Here is a 17,062-nt window from a genome sequence, read left to right as displayed (position 1 = left end):
CAGCAATTAAAAAAACAGACCCCGCGCGCGCGCTTCAACTTAACAGCACGCGCGCGTCCTATTCGCGTTTCGAGCTCGCGCAATTCCCCCATATCGATATTTGACAAACAAACAGTCGAGATAAAACCCAGAATGCGTGTCGTTTTCAAAACAAAGCCCGTGTTGTTTATTTATATGCAGGCTTGTTCACGACAGACGCGGAAGGAAAATGCGTGTGGTTAAATCCCCACCACACAATGCCGTCCTGTCTTCCGCACTGGACTCGAGCCATTTAACGCTCATTCAGTAATAAACACACACTTGTTGGCTTCTCAAATACTCGCTCTAAAGGGTGGAGCGCGATTATTAACAGTTTAGTGTCGTTAGGATGGTTTTGACAAACAGGCGCGGCGTGATAAGTGGATTGTTTTCGTTTTTTTTCCGTTGAGGCCTAAACAGCGCGGAGCCTCGGGCCCTGGTGCGGCAGAGCAACGGCCCGCGCTACGCTGTCACACGGCTCAATTTCCAGCACTTACCGGGTCCGGGCGCTTCCATGGCCGAGGGATCTCTCTCCGTCTCTGTCCCGGCCTGGCGGCTCCGTACCGACACTGATATTGGGGGCGGTATCGCGAAGCTGAAAGTGGCTAATTTAAGAAATGGAAGGATGCGTAGATGTGTAGCTCTGTGCTTGCGTTGTCTTCTGAGTGATTTAAAGCAGATCCATGGGATTTGTAAGTGCGCATGCGCGAGGACGCGAAATTCGGTTGGTGGACGCGCACATTGACACTCAAAGGGAAAATGATAAAGGTTTGGGCGGTGAGGCGCACGAATGCTTATCAAGTCGCGTGTTTTATTACTTGATTTGATTTTAGGAACTCCACATGGTTCAGTTGACCATCTAAATCCAGGGAGAATTTGGCACGGGCCCTTTATTTTCTCTTGTAAGTGACATTCGGCACGTGTCTTGATTGATCGATCGCAAATTAATGTATTTTCTTTATTTGTTATCTTAACAGTACGCACATAAGCATGCTGAAAAAGTCTGCATCTGATGTGTTTTATGATGGAAATATCCTTCCTGTCCCACAATTATTTGCTGGATCTCTGTTGTTGTCCATTTACAGCCAGCGTTGACCAATCCTAAGCGTTATCTGTGTTTCACTGCTGACAGTCCTGTCCAATCAGCACAGCCCATGAGCGCCCAACAACCGTTCGTCCAATAGCGAGGCTCGAATAGAATGACGGAGTCAGTTAAAGAAAAGCGCTCGAGCTCAGCGCGCGAAGGCTGAAGTTCTATAGCTATCGGGCGGGAGTCGGATGTATACGTTTTGGCATTGTAAAAATAACAATCACATTTTAACTTTATGACGTTTTTAATATATTGCTTGAGTTTACTGCGTTAACACGTCTTTGGAGTGACTTCCTCGTGCGATTGATGTAGTTTTGCGCCGAATAAAGCTCAAGACTCGACCTGAAAGATGAGCACTCTTCTCTGTGAGCGGGTAACGTATCAGACCGCAATGACATCAAATTACCTCAAAAATACATATAAATGACTACATTCGCTAAACAAGTAAAAGTTGTGAAATAATTCACCCCATAGGTGATAAAAGTTTTGAATGAATTCATCAGGTTATTTGTGTTTAGCTAGCCAGCTTAGCTATTCATCCTGTTCTTTCTAACGTAGCTAACGTTAACGTTTAGGGCCTGAGGGAAATTGTGAACTTTTTTTATTAGCTTTTTTATGCTCGTTGTTGCCAGATGTTAAATTCCATTTAATTATATGCTATATAGTGTTTACAGCAAAAGAAAGGAACAGTAAATACAGTGTAGGTAACGTTAGCTTTCTACTCGTAATAGTTATGTGTTAGTCACGAATGCGATGTTTAGATTCTGTTGTGTTTTCAAAAGCGCGTGATTCATTAAATTGAACGTTATTGGTTTTATTTGCCCCGACACTTTGTCAAAATATTATAAATGTGAATGTTATGTTGTAGGCTGTCGATCTGCCCGAAAGACGAACAGCTGAGAGTGATTCAGACAGTGGCATGGGTTCCCCGATGGAGCAGCCTGTGATTGACAGCAACACGATCCCTGAGAACCAACAAGGTAAGACAGTTAAAGGCATAGTTCACCCCAAAAAAAAAGAAAATTAGCCCTTGATTTACTCTCCCTCAAGTCATCCTTGGTGTATATGACATTCTTCTGTCAGACGAATACAATCAGAGTTATATTAAAACATTTATTATAATGGCAGTTTCTGTTTTGAAGTCCATCCATTGTTCAAGTCCATCCATTGTTCAAGTCCATCTATCATCAAAAGTGCATCTATCCATCATAAAAGTGCATCTATCCATCATAAAAGTGCATCTATCCATCGTAAAAGTGCATTTATCCATCATAAAAGTGCATTTATCCATCATAAAAGTGCATCTATCCATCGTAAAAGTGCATTTATCCATCGTAAAAGTGCATTTATCCATCATAAAAGTGCATTTATCCATCATAAAAGTGCATTTATCCATCATAAAAGTGCATTTATCCATCATAAAGTGCATCTATCCATCGTAAAAGTGCATCTATCCATCGTAAAAGTGCATCTATCCATCGTAAAAGTGCATCTATCCATCGTAAAAGTGCATTTATCCATCATAAAAGTGCATTTATCCATCATAAAAGTGCATTTATCCATCATAAAAGTGCATCTATCCATCATAAAAGTGCATTTATCCATCATAAAAGTGCATCTATCCATCATAAAAGTGCATCTATCCATCATAAAAGTGCATCTATCCATCATAAAGTGCTCCACGGGCTCTGAGGGGTTAATAAAGGTTAATAAATTTGATCATGGACAGATTTTTTTTTTTATGGACTTCAAATCAGAAACGGCCATTCACTGCCATTATAAAGCTTGGAAAAACCAGGACATTTTTTTATATAACTCCGATTGTATTCGTCTGAAAGAAGAATGTCATATACACCTAGGATGACTTCAGGGTGAGTAAATCATGGGCTAATTTTCATTTTTGAGTGTCCCTTTAAAGTCACCATGAAATCAAAATTGACAATTCTTATTTTTATGGAACAATTTTTTTTTATTCATGTGCCCTTGTAATTTTTAATTAATATCCCCAGCCTTTTGCAATGATATCTTATCTCTGATGATGTGTTAACTGGCGCGAGGGCGGGGCTACCTGTCACTCACGTGTGATCGATGTTTGCTAACTAGGGATGGTCTGATCGATCGGCCGATATTCACATTTTTTGACTCGATCGGTACTCACTAAACTTGGCCGATCTCACAAACCGATCACAATTTGATTTCGTCAAAACGTGAGAAAGTACATTATGCGTGGGGACTTGAATGATTTGGCAGTGATGTCATTGCCGGTGTGGAATTACTATGTGTCGACAACAATGAAAAAAATTAGCTATTTGCCATGTATGTTTCAAAGGAATCTCATGTGGAGGAGAATTGTCCTACAGAGAGATCAGCTTTCTGAAGAGTTGCTTCGCCCGCTCAGTCACACATTGGTTGATGAAACATTGATTGAAATTAAGATACAATTGACCCTTCGCTAAGCCCCGCCCTCCTTAGTTACTGTTGCTACGCCTGTCAAGCTTTCACGTCTAGCACGTCTATTACATTGTGTATGCACCGGTGTCAGACATTCCCGATGAGATAATTAGTCATTTTTGGCGAACATGTGAAATATCTGAGAGAGCAAGACAAAAGGGACTGCAGTATGCATTGGAGGGATATATCCACGACATATGCAACCGATTAGAGAATAATTTCATAAAAATTGAAGCCAAAGCCTATAGTCGCAGCAGCCGCCGCCTCATACGCTGACCATTCACATGGGAAACACACAAATTAAGGAGCAGATATGTTCGTGCACAGCAGGGTAAGTGAAATGTGAAACTAATCTAATACTTATAAATCAAACAGTTTATCCATAACTCTTGTGGAATAACACCGGGAGAGCCGCGATCGGATTGGGTTAAAGTTACTCAGTCAGGGGTAGTAACGTTAGGCCGTCGATTAACAAAATGCTGAAATATATTTTAAAGTATGTCAGTGAGCCTCCGTCTTGTCTTTAAACATCTTATTTTACGTTAAATCATATGCTTTATGAACAAAGAACCGTAATTATTTCCAACTTCCAAGGAATAGGTGTTTTTGTTAACCCTGTCGACATGTAGATGTGAATGGGGTCTCCCACACTGCTGGGTCGCGCACATCATTTCTCCCCTTGGCTTTTAGATTTTCAGGAAGGAAAAAAATTCCACTCCCCCGTCCAAACTTTTAAGATACCGGGTAAAAGATTTGCCCAATCCATACGCACAAAGCTTCGGCATGTTTCCCTCGCTCGAAAGCTTGCCAGACCTCCCGCGCCTAGTTACGGTTGCTAAGACACGATTGGCCAGTGGCGGTTTTCGGGCGTGGCTTAGCGAAGGGTCAATTTTTACAAAACGAAATTCACTTTAAAGAATGGCTCTCTACGAAACAAAACTTAAGTGGTCAAAATCATGTCTGACCCACTCCAAATGTCTCCTGATATATTGGGCATCTTATGATCTTATCTTACCTTATCTCATGCGGTTCCTTTTTCATATAATTAACATAGATGAATTAAAAAAAGAACATACATAACGGGGAGGGGTGTGATTTTCGAATAATACCCAGCTATCTTTGAATATTATTTTTGCTTGAAATGCCCATCCCTTCTAATGAATAGCATCAAACTACTCCAATTTGTTCTTTTAGGAGTTTAAATTATTTATTTATTTAATTTTTGTCCTGCTCAGACTTGTATTGGACAAGGTTTAAGTTACATCAGACTTCTCTATTTTAGGTGATTAAATGTTTATATTGTCCTCCAAAGTTTACTATTGGACAATGTCTAATTTAACCTCCTGGGCTGCATCAGACTGCTCCATTTTTTTTGTATTTGTCTTCGTCTTATATTAAGTATATTAAGCATTTGTATCGGTATCGGCCGATCACCATGACAAGAAATCTGCTATCGGTATCGGCTGCAAAAATCCTGATCGGAGCGTCCCTATTGCAAACCACAAACATCCGATCTAGTGCTCGACAAGTGGATTTGAGTGGAAGAGAATTTAACTTCCCTGACTGGAAAAGTAGCCTGGTTAAAACTTCAGTGACAAAAATAACTAGGGAAGCATCAAAACGCAAGAATGATTCTGTTGTTAATAGTTTCAGTGGAAACGGTGATTGATAATGAATCACCGTTTCTGGTAACAAGGTCGCGCTGCCTGTCTCGTTCTGATAGACTTTCGTGGAGAAATCAAAACAAATGAGCTTAACTGCACATATAAAGACTCTCACAAAAGAAACATTCTGAGGTAAAATATCAAAATGTTGAGTTTTCTTACTTACAACCGGAGATATAACCGAGGGAGCCGTTTTGCCAAATATTATCACGATTGGAAATGTTACATATTTTGACTATTGACTTTCTCGTTACTTACATTTTAGACACAATATTGACTGATCTTGTTCTATTTCGCCAACGAAAATAGTTCCAAACAAAGATCCCAGCAGAACTATTGTGCATTCTCAAAGCAAATGCAGACTTAAGTATGTAAAAGCTGGTAAAAACACTGATGAAAAATTGCTTCAGAATATATTGTTTATACCACCAAAAACCCACTCCCGTTTGAATTAAGAACATCCATTTGTTCTTGTTCCAAAAGCTGTTGGACTCAAATACACAATCACAATAGGGAAGAAAACACGATCGCAACTTCCGTTTCATTTCGACTTTAAGAGAACGTGCAGTTTTACAAGAGAATCAACTGCGTGATGATTTGACGCCTCCTCACTGCCATGAAGAATAAGCTAAATTAATGCTTTGGCACTTCTGGGGTGTGTTTCCCAAAAGCATCGTTAGCCAACTATGTTTCGCAAGTTCCATCGTTATCATCGGTTCAACGAGTCGTGTTTCCCGAAACCATCTGAACATTGGCAAACAGCATCGCAGAGTTGTGTGTTTGAGCGACAGATCTCGAGCTGCGATTAGAAGAAGAGTTTCTTGTTTGCATGACATGTGGAGCAAAATAAGCAAGATGACATTCAGTACAATCTGTATCTTTTATTTAGAATACATACAGATGTCATTTATGTCTTTTAGTTTAAGCGTTGTATTTGAAGAGTGCGCATGTGTGTGTGTGCTCTAGTGTGTAAGAACGAGGCTATTTTTGAATCTGGAAATAAAACAAATCAACGGAGAAAAATGAGAAATATTCCTCAAATGCCATGTCTGTAATTTATATCAAAACATATAGTATTAATTCTCAAACAGATTCATTAAAAGTAGTTATTACTCCACCACGCGGGTGACATCATTAACCAACGTGGTTGAACGACCAATTTGCCACAATATGGTTTCAGGAAACAGTCGTGATTCGCTAGTTGATTTATTCAACGATGCATCGCACTATAGTAGAGAAGCAGCGAGTTACGGCGTCGTACGGGAAACCCAGCCCTGATTAGTGACGCCTAAATCTATTGTTTATAATAAAGATGCATCATGTTCCAGATTCAGATGAAGATATCGTTGTCAGTCGTAAGAGCCGCCCTCGAAAGGCCCTGCAGGACAGCGACAGCGACGGGGATCTGGAAGAGGCCGGGATGGAGAACGCTCTGGTTCTGTCCGAGTCCAGCGATGAGCAGACGAAGAACGATGAGACCCACAGCATCAAAGATAAGCCAGGGAAACGAGTGTACCGGATCTCAATGGACAGTGATGAGAGCGAGCTTGAGAAAGCAGAAGTTCACATCAAACCAAAGGAATCAAAGAAAAAGAGGGAGAAGTCAGAAAGATGCAAAGAAAAAGAGAAACGCAACACTGCTCTTGTTAAACGACTGAAAGAAAAAACAGAGGTGGGTGTTTGGATCATTTAAAGGGTAAGTTTTACAAGTAAAGCCCTGTTTTAAGATCGTTTCTGATGAAATCGAACATTGTATAGGTGTTTGGGTGCTAACACAAAATCCTTAAATTCTCGGGACAGCAGCATGTGTCCAAATTTTAATCTTAACCGTTAGATTTCATCAGAAACGATCTTAAAACAGGGCTTTACTTGTAAAACGGCGAACTTACCCTTTAACACCTTTGAACGTTTCACAACCCTGGTGAAAAAAGTACTTATTTAGTATACTTCAAGTGTGTTAATGATTAGTTAACTTTAAAGGGATAGTTCACCCAAAAATGTAAATTCTGTCAGTAATTACTCTCCCTCATGGTGTTCAACCCCGTAAGACCTTCGTTCATCTTCGGGACACGAAATTAAGATATTTTTGATTAAATCTGAGAGCTGGATCACTCCTCCATAGGCTTCTAAGGGATTGAAACTTGCCGGCCTTGAAAAGTTATTAAAGACATCGTTAAAATAGTCCAAGTGACTACAGTGGCTCAATCTTAAAACAAACAAAAATAACGACTTTATTTTAACTCTTCATTTCCTTCTCTGTGGGCCTCGAGTGAGTTCACTAGTGTAACAGAGCAGCGCTTCTGTTGTTGTATGTCACACCAGGCCTGATAGCGCTCCGGCGCCACGCCGGATTTCCGGCGTACAGACGTGTCTGCAAAAAAAAAAAAAAAAAAGCTACAGCAAAAGAAGCAGAGTTCGACCAATCATAGCGCTGGGTTCATTCCCCAAATAGCAAGCGGGTGTGATTAAAAGATGCGTAAGGCCTGTCATTAAAAAGAGACTGAAAATCGACAGCAATAAAGAAGTCCGCTCGATCCTGCTTCCACTCCCGCGGGCCGCACGCAGTCTGACTGAGTTCATGAGCGAGGACAGTAGGCTACAGTAGTCACGGCACTTCTGACTCCTTTAGGTAAACGGGCTGGGGTGGATGTGGAAAGTTGAAGTATTGTATTGAGTTAACTTAATCTGGATTTTATTATCACACGGATTGATCGCAATCGCATGGGTTATCTTAAAATACTCCGTCATTCATGTCACTCAGATATGAAGAAGACATCATAAAGCCATGCAAATTATAAAAAGCTTAAGTATTGATGAACAATAAATCTTAATAAAATTAAAATCGCTATGGCTTACTGATTATGAAAGTGCTGTGATTTGTGGATTAATTTACGGATAAGCGCGAGTCTGCAAACAGGCGTTTATTTATTCATTCTCAGTGTTGAGAAACGTAGCCTGCATGTGTTACGTTATTGTGTTATAATAACTAAAATACCTAATTGTGTTACATAATAATTTTGTATGAAAACTTAAGCGTTACTTGTGGATAAGAAACCATTGTATCAGTGCTGCGCTCTCTCTCTCTCTCACAAACACAGACCGCGCGCACAGAGAGAGATGATAATTGCAAAATAAAAATTGACGAACTATTTTGTTCTTGGTTGTGGGTTTTTTTCCTGTCAAAATGCCAGAAAGCATTTTTTATTATCCATCCCGTGTTTTTAAAATTCGTTAAATGACGGACGTTTTACTATTAACACAGCCCTATGTCAGATTCTTCTAACATATAGACTACTGATATTCTTTTTAGAATAAGTGATTCGTTTTGCTATTTGCTATTATTGGTCCTGTGACATGACTCCTGTCTATTCATTGTCTACTATTTTCTATAAGTATGTTTGTATTGGCTAAGGTTAATTCAGCTAATGCGTGTTTCTTTTCTTTTTATCAAGTAGGCTATCATATTTGGATATTGGAATAAAAAATTAAGTAGAACTATCTTAAATGTACAAATGTTTGTTTACTGTTTCTAGGTGTTTCTTAATTTTAGACTTGTTGACAAGCACACATTATTTTGCAATGCAATATTAATCATGAAAAAAACACATTGCAGTGCAAGTGAAATTTAGGATTTGGGTCGAATTCAAAAAACTTTAGAAGTCAAGAATTATGAAGATAGGCATGTGTTTGTGTGTGTCTTGCATTCTCAAAAAATAATGACAAAAATATGTGACAACAATATAAGACGACGAGAAGAACAATCGCTCATCACTTTGTGTCAGAAAATAGCGGAGGATAAACGCCCTTACGCATCTGTCCCAGGGAAGAAAGTTCAGGCTCAGGATTTTTTTCAACTATCACTCCTGCGTCACACGCATCACACACATGACCAGCTTCGGCCAATAGTGAGCCTGCGTGTGACGTAGCTCTACGCTATCACACTACGCTAACTGACTCGAGGCCCACAGAGAAGGAAATGAATAGTTGAAATAAAGTTGTTATTTTTGTTTGTTTTTGCGCACAAAAAGTATTCTCGTCGCTTGATAAACTTAAGATTGAGCCACTGTAGTCACTTGGACTATTTTAACGATGTCTGTAATAACTTTTCGGGGCCTGCAAGTTTCAATCCCTTAGAAGCCTATGGAGGAGTGATCCAGCTCTCAGATTTAATCACAAATATCTTAATTCGTGTCCCGAAGATGAACGAAGGTCTTACGGGGTTGAACAACATGAGGGAGAGTAAATACTGACAGAATTTTCATTTTTGGGTGAACTATCCCTTTAAGGGTGCCATTTTGAAACAACTAATTTTGTACTAAGTAAATTATAGTTGTGATTAAATTGTAGGAAACCATAAATTTAAGTGCATTTAGTGTGCTAAATTGGAACAACTTCTAGTATACTCTTAATATATGCCTGTGTATGGACTAATTACATGACTGATTAATGATATTAAAGTGTACTTTATGTTACAAGTACATTATAAATTCATTGAGTGTCTTCGAAACATACAAGCGATATATCATAAGTGTATTATTTTTGAGTAAAAAGTAAATGCTGAGTAATACTTTTGGCTTATTCCAAATACTACAAACTGCACACTTTGTCTTCAATAACAAATGCACATTAATAAACAAATATCACTTAGCTATACTTTATAGTATACAATAGTATATTGTACAATGTATTTTGAAAGTATACTTTCAATGCATCGTTACAATGATCATTTCCAGCACACAGATAAAAAAAAAAATACCTAAACTATATTTTTAAGTAAAGTTCAAACACACTTTTTAAAAATAAACAGGATTTTCACTTCAAGTATATTTTTCTAAAATGTATTTTTAGAAAATATACTAAAGTACAATGATTTTAAAGTGTGTTAAAAGTTGTATTGTGAAAATGGGTAAAAGCGTGATGCAGATATACTTTTAATAACAGTAGTTAAAAAAATGTGTTGGTGTATTTGCAATGTACTATTGAAAAAGAGAATATATTTCAAATACAATTAAGTATATTATTTTTTTTTACTATGTAGGCATTTTTTTCTTTTTAATTCCGTTTGTTTTTCCCTATTTTCAGGAGGCCCTTCCAATCAAAGCCCTGAATGACAGCGGCTGTTTGCTCGGAGACTCTGATCTGTTCGATGCCCAGTTAGAGGAAGACTCTGAAGATGAAGATGAAGAGTCTCTTGATGCCATCCGTTCTGCTGTGAAAAAGAAAGCAAAGCACAAAGTAGGCACAGAATTCAGGTTTCCGTGATGAAAACGTCTTCGCAAATCTGAAAGCGTTACTAATGACTGCTTTTTTATTATTATTACTTGTCTATAGCCTCGTGTGTCTGAGTTCAGTGGCGACGAGGAGCAAGAGAACAAGCCACAGCGAAAGGTGGGAGAGCTAAACGTCATACGGTCTCGTTGATTGTGTTCATTGTGGGGGTGTAACGATACCCTCATGCCACAATGCAATATTATATCACGATACGATATTATTGTGATACTCCAAGACGTGGTAAAAGGTTAACAAAAAATGTGCGATTGATAACAATGCAAAATTTGATTTTACATTGTGTGTGTAAATGAATAGACTTAGTGCTGGAAACCCAAAGCACAGGACAATAGAGACACCAGAATAAACATATTCATGGTTCTGAAGCTGAAAATACAGAATTATACAGACGAATATACTTGATCTCTGTCACGGACTAGATATATTTAAAATAATGTCGGCCACTTTTACTGGTAACAAGACATTTGGCATTATCAGCACACACAAATAATCTCCCATTGCATTATATTCCACATTATATATACGTTTAATTTTGTACTGACACTAAAACTCTAAATTTTTATTTTGGGTGAACGATCCACAATACATATTGTTTTATTTTGGTGTTGCGATATATTGTTACACCCCTAGATAATTGTGCATCACCAACTTGTGTTTTTATCGAACAAATTGTGTTTTCAGGAGAGAAAAGCGGCGAGAGCCAGCAAGGAGGCGCTCAAGCAGCTTCACAGTGAGAGTCAGAGACTGGTCCGAGGTCAGTCTAAAAGACTCAATTACATGCAGATACTGGACACGTTTCCACAAAAATATGAAGCATAATGTTTTCAACATTGATAATACTCAGAACTGTTTCTTGAGCATCAAATCATCATATTATAGTGTTTTCTGAAGGATCATGTGACACTGAAGACTGGAGTAATGATGCTGAAAATTCAGATTTGATCACAGGAATAAATTACACTTTACTATATATTCACATAGAAAACAGCTGATTTACTTTGTAATATTTTTACAGTATTTTTGATCAAATATATGCAGCCTTGGTGAGCAGAAGAGACTCCTTCCCAAAACAAAAAAATTACTCCATACTTATAAATGGAGGTGTAGACGGCACATATCATTTAATAATAATAATAAAGTTAATTCTTTCAATTTCTTTCTCTTATATATTTGCAGAGTCCATGCTGAATCTGCCGTATCACATGCCAGAACCCAAGAGTATCGACCAGTTCTTCAAGAGAAGACCTCGCCCCGAGGGTCCTGCCATGGCTTTGCTCAAGTAAGAGATGAAAGTCTTATCAGTTCTGTCACTAATGAACTCATGATCTCATCAAGGCATTCATACACTTTTGCCGCCTTTGGTTCACTTTTGGCTTGCTTAGTTTTCACTTAATATTCAACAATATTATTGATCTGCCTGCATTTATTACCATTATATAAGAACTGAACTGAGCTGGACGATGACATCAGCTTTCTCCAGAGCGGCTATAAATTAAATTATATATATAATGAACTAAATTAATTTCTTTTTTACAAAAGACATGAACTCAGGGAGGCCGTGGGTCCTTAAATAGTCTTAAAATGTCTTAAATAAAGTTTTCCTAATAAAAGGCCTTTAAAAAGTATTAAAATGTCTTAAATTCAGATTCGATGGGTCTTAAATATTTCTGGTCACATTACCGCTAAAATTTCTCCAGTCTTGACGGACCCAATGTCCGTCAAATAACCAGTAAAGCATCGAATTTGATTATGATTGTTTATGATTTTATCACATAAACAGCGATTAATAATGATAATGTATATCTGGTAGCGCTGTTGAGACTCGCGCTGCCTGTCTCTTTGAGAGATTTTATAGTGAGAAATAAAAACAAATGAGCGTAACGGCACACAAAAAAACTCACAGAAGAAACATACTGAGGTAAAAATTCAAAATGTTTTTTATTTATAACATATGATATAGTTAAGTAACATAACATGATGGGAGCTATTTTGCTGAATATTTTCAAGATTGAAAATGTTACATTGATTTTAGTTCAAAAAACAAGTAGTTAATATTAAGTTAATTCAATTACTTAGGTTAAATATTACATATACGTATGTAATATAATGTGTATTTCCATCACAGGTTTGGTCTTAAAATTCATTCAAAGTGGCATTAAAAAAATCGTAAGTGTTGAATTTAACTCCCTGGGACTGAACGTACTTAAGCTGGACTATGACGGACTATTTTTTTCTAGATCTGCCGTACAGCCGAAACTAACTTTGCTGCATTATTTTCCTGTTACCTCTGTAAAGCTGCTTTGAAACACTCTGTATTGTAAAAGCGCCGTTAACGGTAGAAATAACCAATGTAATCTCTTTCTCACCCATCCTCAAGGTCTGCCAAGTACCAGGCTTGTATTTTAGAGACTAATGCACATCTACCTCCAGATCCAGCCACAAAACCTCAGCAGGACTTAAACCCTCCAACAGAGTCATCTCTGGATAACCATTCGTCCTCAACATCTCTGTGTCTGGAGGACACGGACACCAGTGCTACTAATGATGGAAAACCACAGACCTCCAACGAAGCACGAGCAGATCATGAAATAAGCTCTGATGAACTCAACCCTGGGGGTCAAGAGCAAGACGCTGGCGTTGAGCCAGAAGCCGAGAGAGCTGAACATTCAGACGAGGACCAAGAAAAGCAACCGGCTCTGACGTCATCTCATGCTCTCAAACCTCGAATGGATAAACTAGCCAGGCTGAGAGCGCTGGGTCTCGATCCGCCTCCTGTGGCGAAGCTGTGTGCAGACGACGGGGCTTTTGTGCAGCTGGAGCCGCCTCAGGAAAACCCAGGTTAGATTTGGGATATGATTGTGTTTACAGGGTTCATACAAGGTGCTTGAATTTGACTTTTTGAAATTGAAGTCCTGGAAAACAGCCATATTTATTTAAAGGTACTTGAATTATTTTTTAATTTTATTGATAAAATAATCTTTTCACCCAAAATTAACGCTGCCGCCCGTCTGATATAGATATAGAGCCATTTTGCATGGCTATGAGTGTGATGTTGCTCATTAATATCCAACTATTTGATACAGCTCTCATTCTTCAGGTTAATCATATATTCATGAGAAAAAAAATCTGGTTATAAATAATGGTTAAAGGTACCGCAGTCATTGCATCTGCTGCACTTTATTTGTACCATTTAATTTTATTAGTTTATTTACCTTTTTTAGAATTTGAAAGATAATAAAGATATTATTTAACAAGTGAGATCTCTGATTGTAGTCCTTCAAAACCAAAAAAGTAGTGCTTGAAAAGTCCTCGAATTATATTTTACAGTATCTGTACAAACCCTGGTTTTAATTTCCTTCACCCTTTCAATTGGTGTGTGTGTGCGTGTGCGTGTGCGTGTGCGTGTGCGTGTGTGTGTGTGCGTGTGTGTGTGTGCGTGTGTGTGTGTGTGTGTGTGTGACAGCTCTGAAAGCACTACAGGAACGCTTCATGAAGCACGTCCAGCCCGCTCCCCGGCCTAAACGCGAGCGCACGTTGCAGCTGAATGTTGTGAGGAAAGACAGCGCCCCCTCAGGACAGGAGGAGCTGCTCTCGGAGTCGATCACGATCACCGTCAACGAGGGAGAGGACGAGCCTGCCAAAGTCAAACCAGGTACAGGCGCATCATTTCCCCCATTTCACTCGCATTTGCCACTAAAAATAGATGTGTGCAAACTGAAAAATGTGTTTTGGAATAAAAAGTAGGTTTTTAACAGTCAGTTTTGTCAAATATAAATATCTTATTAAAGAAAGTCTTAAGTATCATTTCAAGAGGTCTTAAATTTGAGGCTGTAAAACATGAATATGGCTTAATGTGATTATTTGGGATTTATTGTGAGCGCTGCACTTTCAGCATCAAAATGTGGCATTGTTGCACGTTTCACAGGCGGTTTCAGAGCAGTTTGCACTCGAGGAATACCATGCATTTATGTCAAACTATTGTTTGATATACCGTTAATGACTTATGAGGGTTTACTTTATAGTGTTTGCATTGTGATATGTTTTCGATGTTGTAAGAGTGCATATTTAGGCTCCCTCAAATCATTCAAATTAGAACTCCTGCTATTTTGGGTTTGTTTATACTTAACAGTCCCATGTTATGCAAAAACTTATTTTTATGGTTTTTATTGGTATTTTATTGCAAAATAAATTTAATCTTGCATTTAATTCAATGTTTAGAATGCACATAATTCCATAATTATTAAATAAATACAGTTTGAAGCAGAACTATTTTTAAAAACGCGACGTTTTTGAATTCAACTAAATTAAATAATTTGCTGCTAAGTGTCTCCTAGTGCCTCTTTATTAGGGGACAATGGTTTGATTTGCCGGTATAGAAGCTGTTGTAATGTCTTTTACTCCTTGTGTGGATCTTTTTAGGTGAGAAACTGGTGTTGTTGAAGTCTCGCTTGCAACAAGCCATGGCCATTCGCAGAAAGGAGGAGCGGGAGCGCAGAGCGGCTCTGCATCGTCTTGATAATGAGGATTGTGGCGTCGAGGAGGAGGAGGAAGAGATGACCGAGTCTGAGGATGAAGAGGTGCGAGAAATAGATCAAGATATTTCAGTCTTTCTCCTACCATTGTTAAGAATGGACCAAAATATATATTTTTAAAAACCAAAAAATGTACACGTGCGCTCCATGTAATGACTTTAGAGGCTATGAGTTTTGCAATGCAGAAAACGCGGACGGAAACGTTGAATACAGACATAAAAACAAAATTTCACGGAATTTGTACTTTTTTTGATGAATAAATAAAAAGCAGTTCAGTACACTTGAAATCAAATCGCAATATAGACTAGTGTGTGTGAATATTAAACCGCAAAAAGACTATTTAAATACGAATACTGCGTGTTCTGTGTGAATGAATGCTGCAGACGATGCGCTGTTTCATTTACCTCACACACACACACACACTGTCACGAATATTTTAGCCTATTTGAGGACATGAATGTATGAACTTCGTCTCCAGATTCTAGATCCGCTCTGAGAGTCTTTTCATGAGCATTTAACCGCTTCATTTGCGAGAAACTATCATAAACGCACGGAAACTCAAAGGTCTTCACGGCAACCCTTCAAAATAAGTTCGGTTTAGCTTGACAGAAATATATTACTGTTGTACAATAGAATTTAGATCCGTCTCAATGATATAACAATATATTTTTTCTTCCATGTTTTAATTTTAACAGTAAAGCTAATTGTGCAGCACATAAATTAATGTTTTATGTCTTCATTTGATTACCAGAAAAAAACACCGAATTTGTGTGGGGAAAAAACATTTCATAGAAGTAAAAAAAAAAATGTGTATAGCTTTAATAATTTTATAAGCTTCAAGATTTCAATTAATTAGACATGCTTTTTGATTACTAAAAATTTTACACCACGTATCCGTAACACGCCCGCTCCGGGACAGTAGTAGTTTACTAGAAACTATGTATTTTTACGTGACTTCTCTCAATTCATAGTCATATATTTAATGTTTTGTTCCGTTCCTTTGCAGGGTGTTGATGAGCTGTTGGGGGGTGCTGGTGATGAAGAGGAGGCATTGGACAAGGAGGAAGGTGAAGACGACGGTTCGGTGAAAACGTGCCCTTCTCCAGCTCCTGCAGACACCGATGGGACATTAATGCTGTTTGCCGGAAACTCCTGTTCCCGCACAGGGTGTGTGTTCGTTTCACAATCAGACTGCAACACACTTTCTACAGTCACACTGATATAATGTCTTCTGTGCAGGGATGGTGTGAGAAGATCAGGAGCTGCTGGCAATGAAGCATACAATAAAATGGGTGAGTGAATATGGTTATTAATAAACACACTCGTTTTGTTTTACTACTGCTGGATTGAAAATATTGATTTCTCAATTTTAATCTATTCTCATTTTGATATTGATTCTTAAATCCCAAGAAACAATCTCTTAGTTATGTTTTGCATGAACAAATCTTCACTAAACATTATTTGTAGCTCCTGCAATCCAATAATCACAATAATCTTCCATTCTTTTGATATGAAAAAAAGTCTCAGCTCTCAAATTCTGTCTATTTTAATGATAAATTTAAGCAATAAAAGTGTGTTTGTGTCTCTTTAAATTTTTAAAGTCTCTTTAATCATCTCTTCCTCTTTACTACTAGTTACAGCAGCAAATAAACATCAATGAACATCAGAAGGAATGTTGAAAGATACAGAACAACTTTCTGAAATCAATTATGTCTCATGTAATCGATGTATATCAAAATGAATATAACGTAATTGTAAATGTATTGAATCACAGTCTTCAGGGTTCGTACAAGGTGCTTAAAGTACTTTAAGTACTTGAATTTGACTCTTTGAAATTTAAGTCCTGGAAAAAGCAGGAAAATGCAATATTTTAGCGCAAAATTAACACTGCAGCCCATCTGATAAACCCCCATCAGACCTTTTCTCGATACAAAGTACACCAGCATTATAATGTAAAATATTATTTATTGAACATTTATAAATTATATAGAATAGAATAGAGTTTGTATTTAATATAT

At 38.0% G+C, this 17,062-nt stretch overlaps 1 protein-coding gene across 3 annotated transcripts in view; it reads left to right on the top strand.

Annotated features, from left to right (window-relative positions):
* Positions 1-216: 216 nt before the first annotated feature.
* clspn (claspin) overlaps positions 217-17,062 on the top strand; it is a 28,168-nt gene continuing 11,322 nt past the window's right edge. Inside the window, exons 1-13 of one of the 3 annotated variants that reach the window (XM_077240382.1) lie at positions 217-1,481; positions 1,977-2,088; positions 6,552-6,895; positions 10,306-10,458; positions 10,555-10,611; positions 11,194-11,266; positions 11,689-11,791; positions 12,890-13,007; positions 13,038-13,350; positions 13,976-14,164; positions 14,932-15,089; positions 16,051-16,211; positions 16,284-16,336. In XM_077240382.1, the coding sequence (XP_077096497.1) occupies positions 1,458-1,481; positions 1,977-2,088; positions 6,552-6,895; positions 10,306-10,458; positions 10,555-10,611; positions 11,194-11,266; positions 11,689-11,791; positions 12,890-13,007; positions 13,038-13,350; positions 13,976-14,164; positions 14,932-15,089; positions 16,051-16,211; positions 16,284-16,336 (1,858 nt within the window). In that variant the 5' untranslated portion in view covers positions 217-1,457. Of the gene's footprint in view, positions 1,482-1,976; positions 2,089-6,551; positions 6,896-10,305; positions 10,459-10,554; positions 10,612-11,193; positions 11,267-11,688; positions 11,792-12,889; positions 13,351-13,975; positions 14,165-14,931; positions 15,090-16,050; positions 16,212-16,283; positions 16,337-17,062 lie in introns of all 3 variants that reach the window. The other 2 variants (XM_077240381.1, XM_077240383.1) reach the window with 2 other exon arrangements.

The sequence above is a fragment of the Siphateles boraxobius genome, unplaced genomic scaffold, assembly GCF_051911475.1.
Source record: "Siphateles boraxobius isolate OS27281-9 unplaced genomic scaffold, OSU_SipBor_1 226, whole genome shotgun sequence".
NCBI lineage: Eukaryota > Metazoa > Chordata > Actinopteri > Cypriniformes > Leuciscidae > Siphateles > Siphateles boraxobius.
This window is presented reverse-complemented; position numbering and strand designations above follow the sequence as displayed.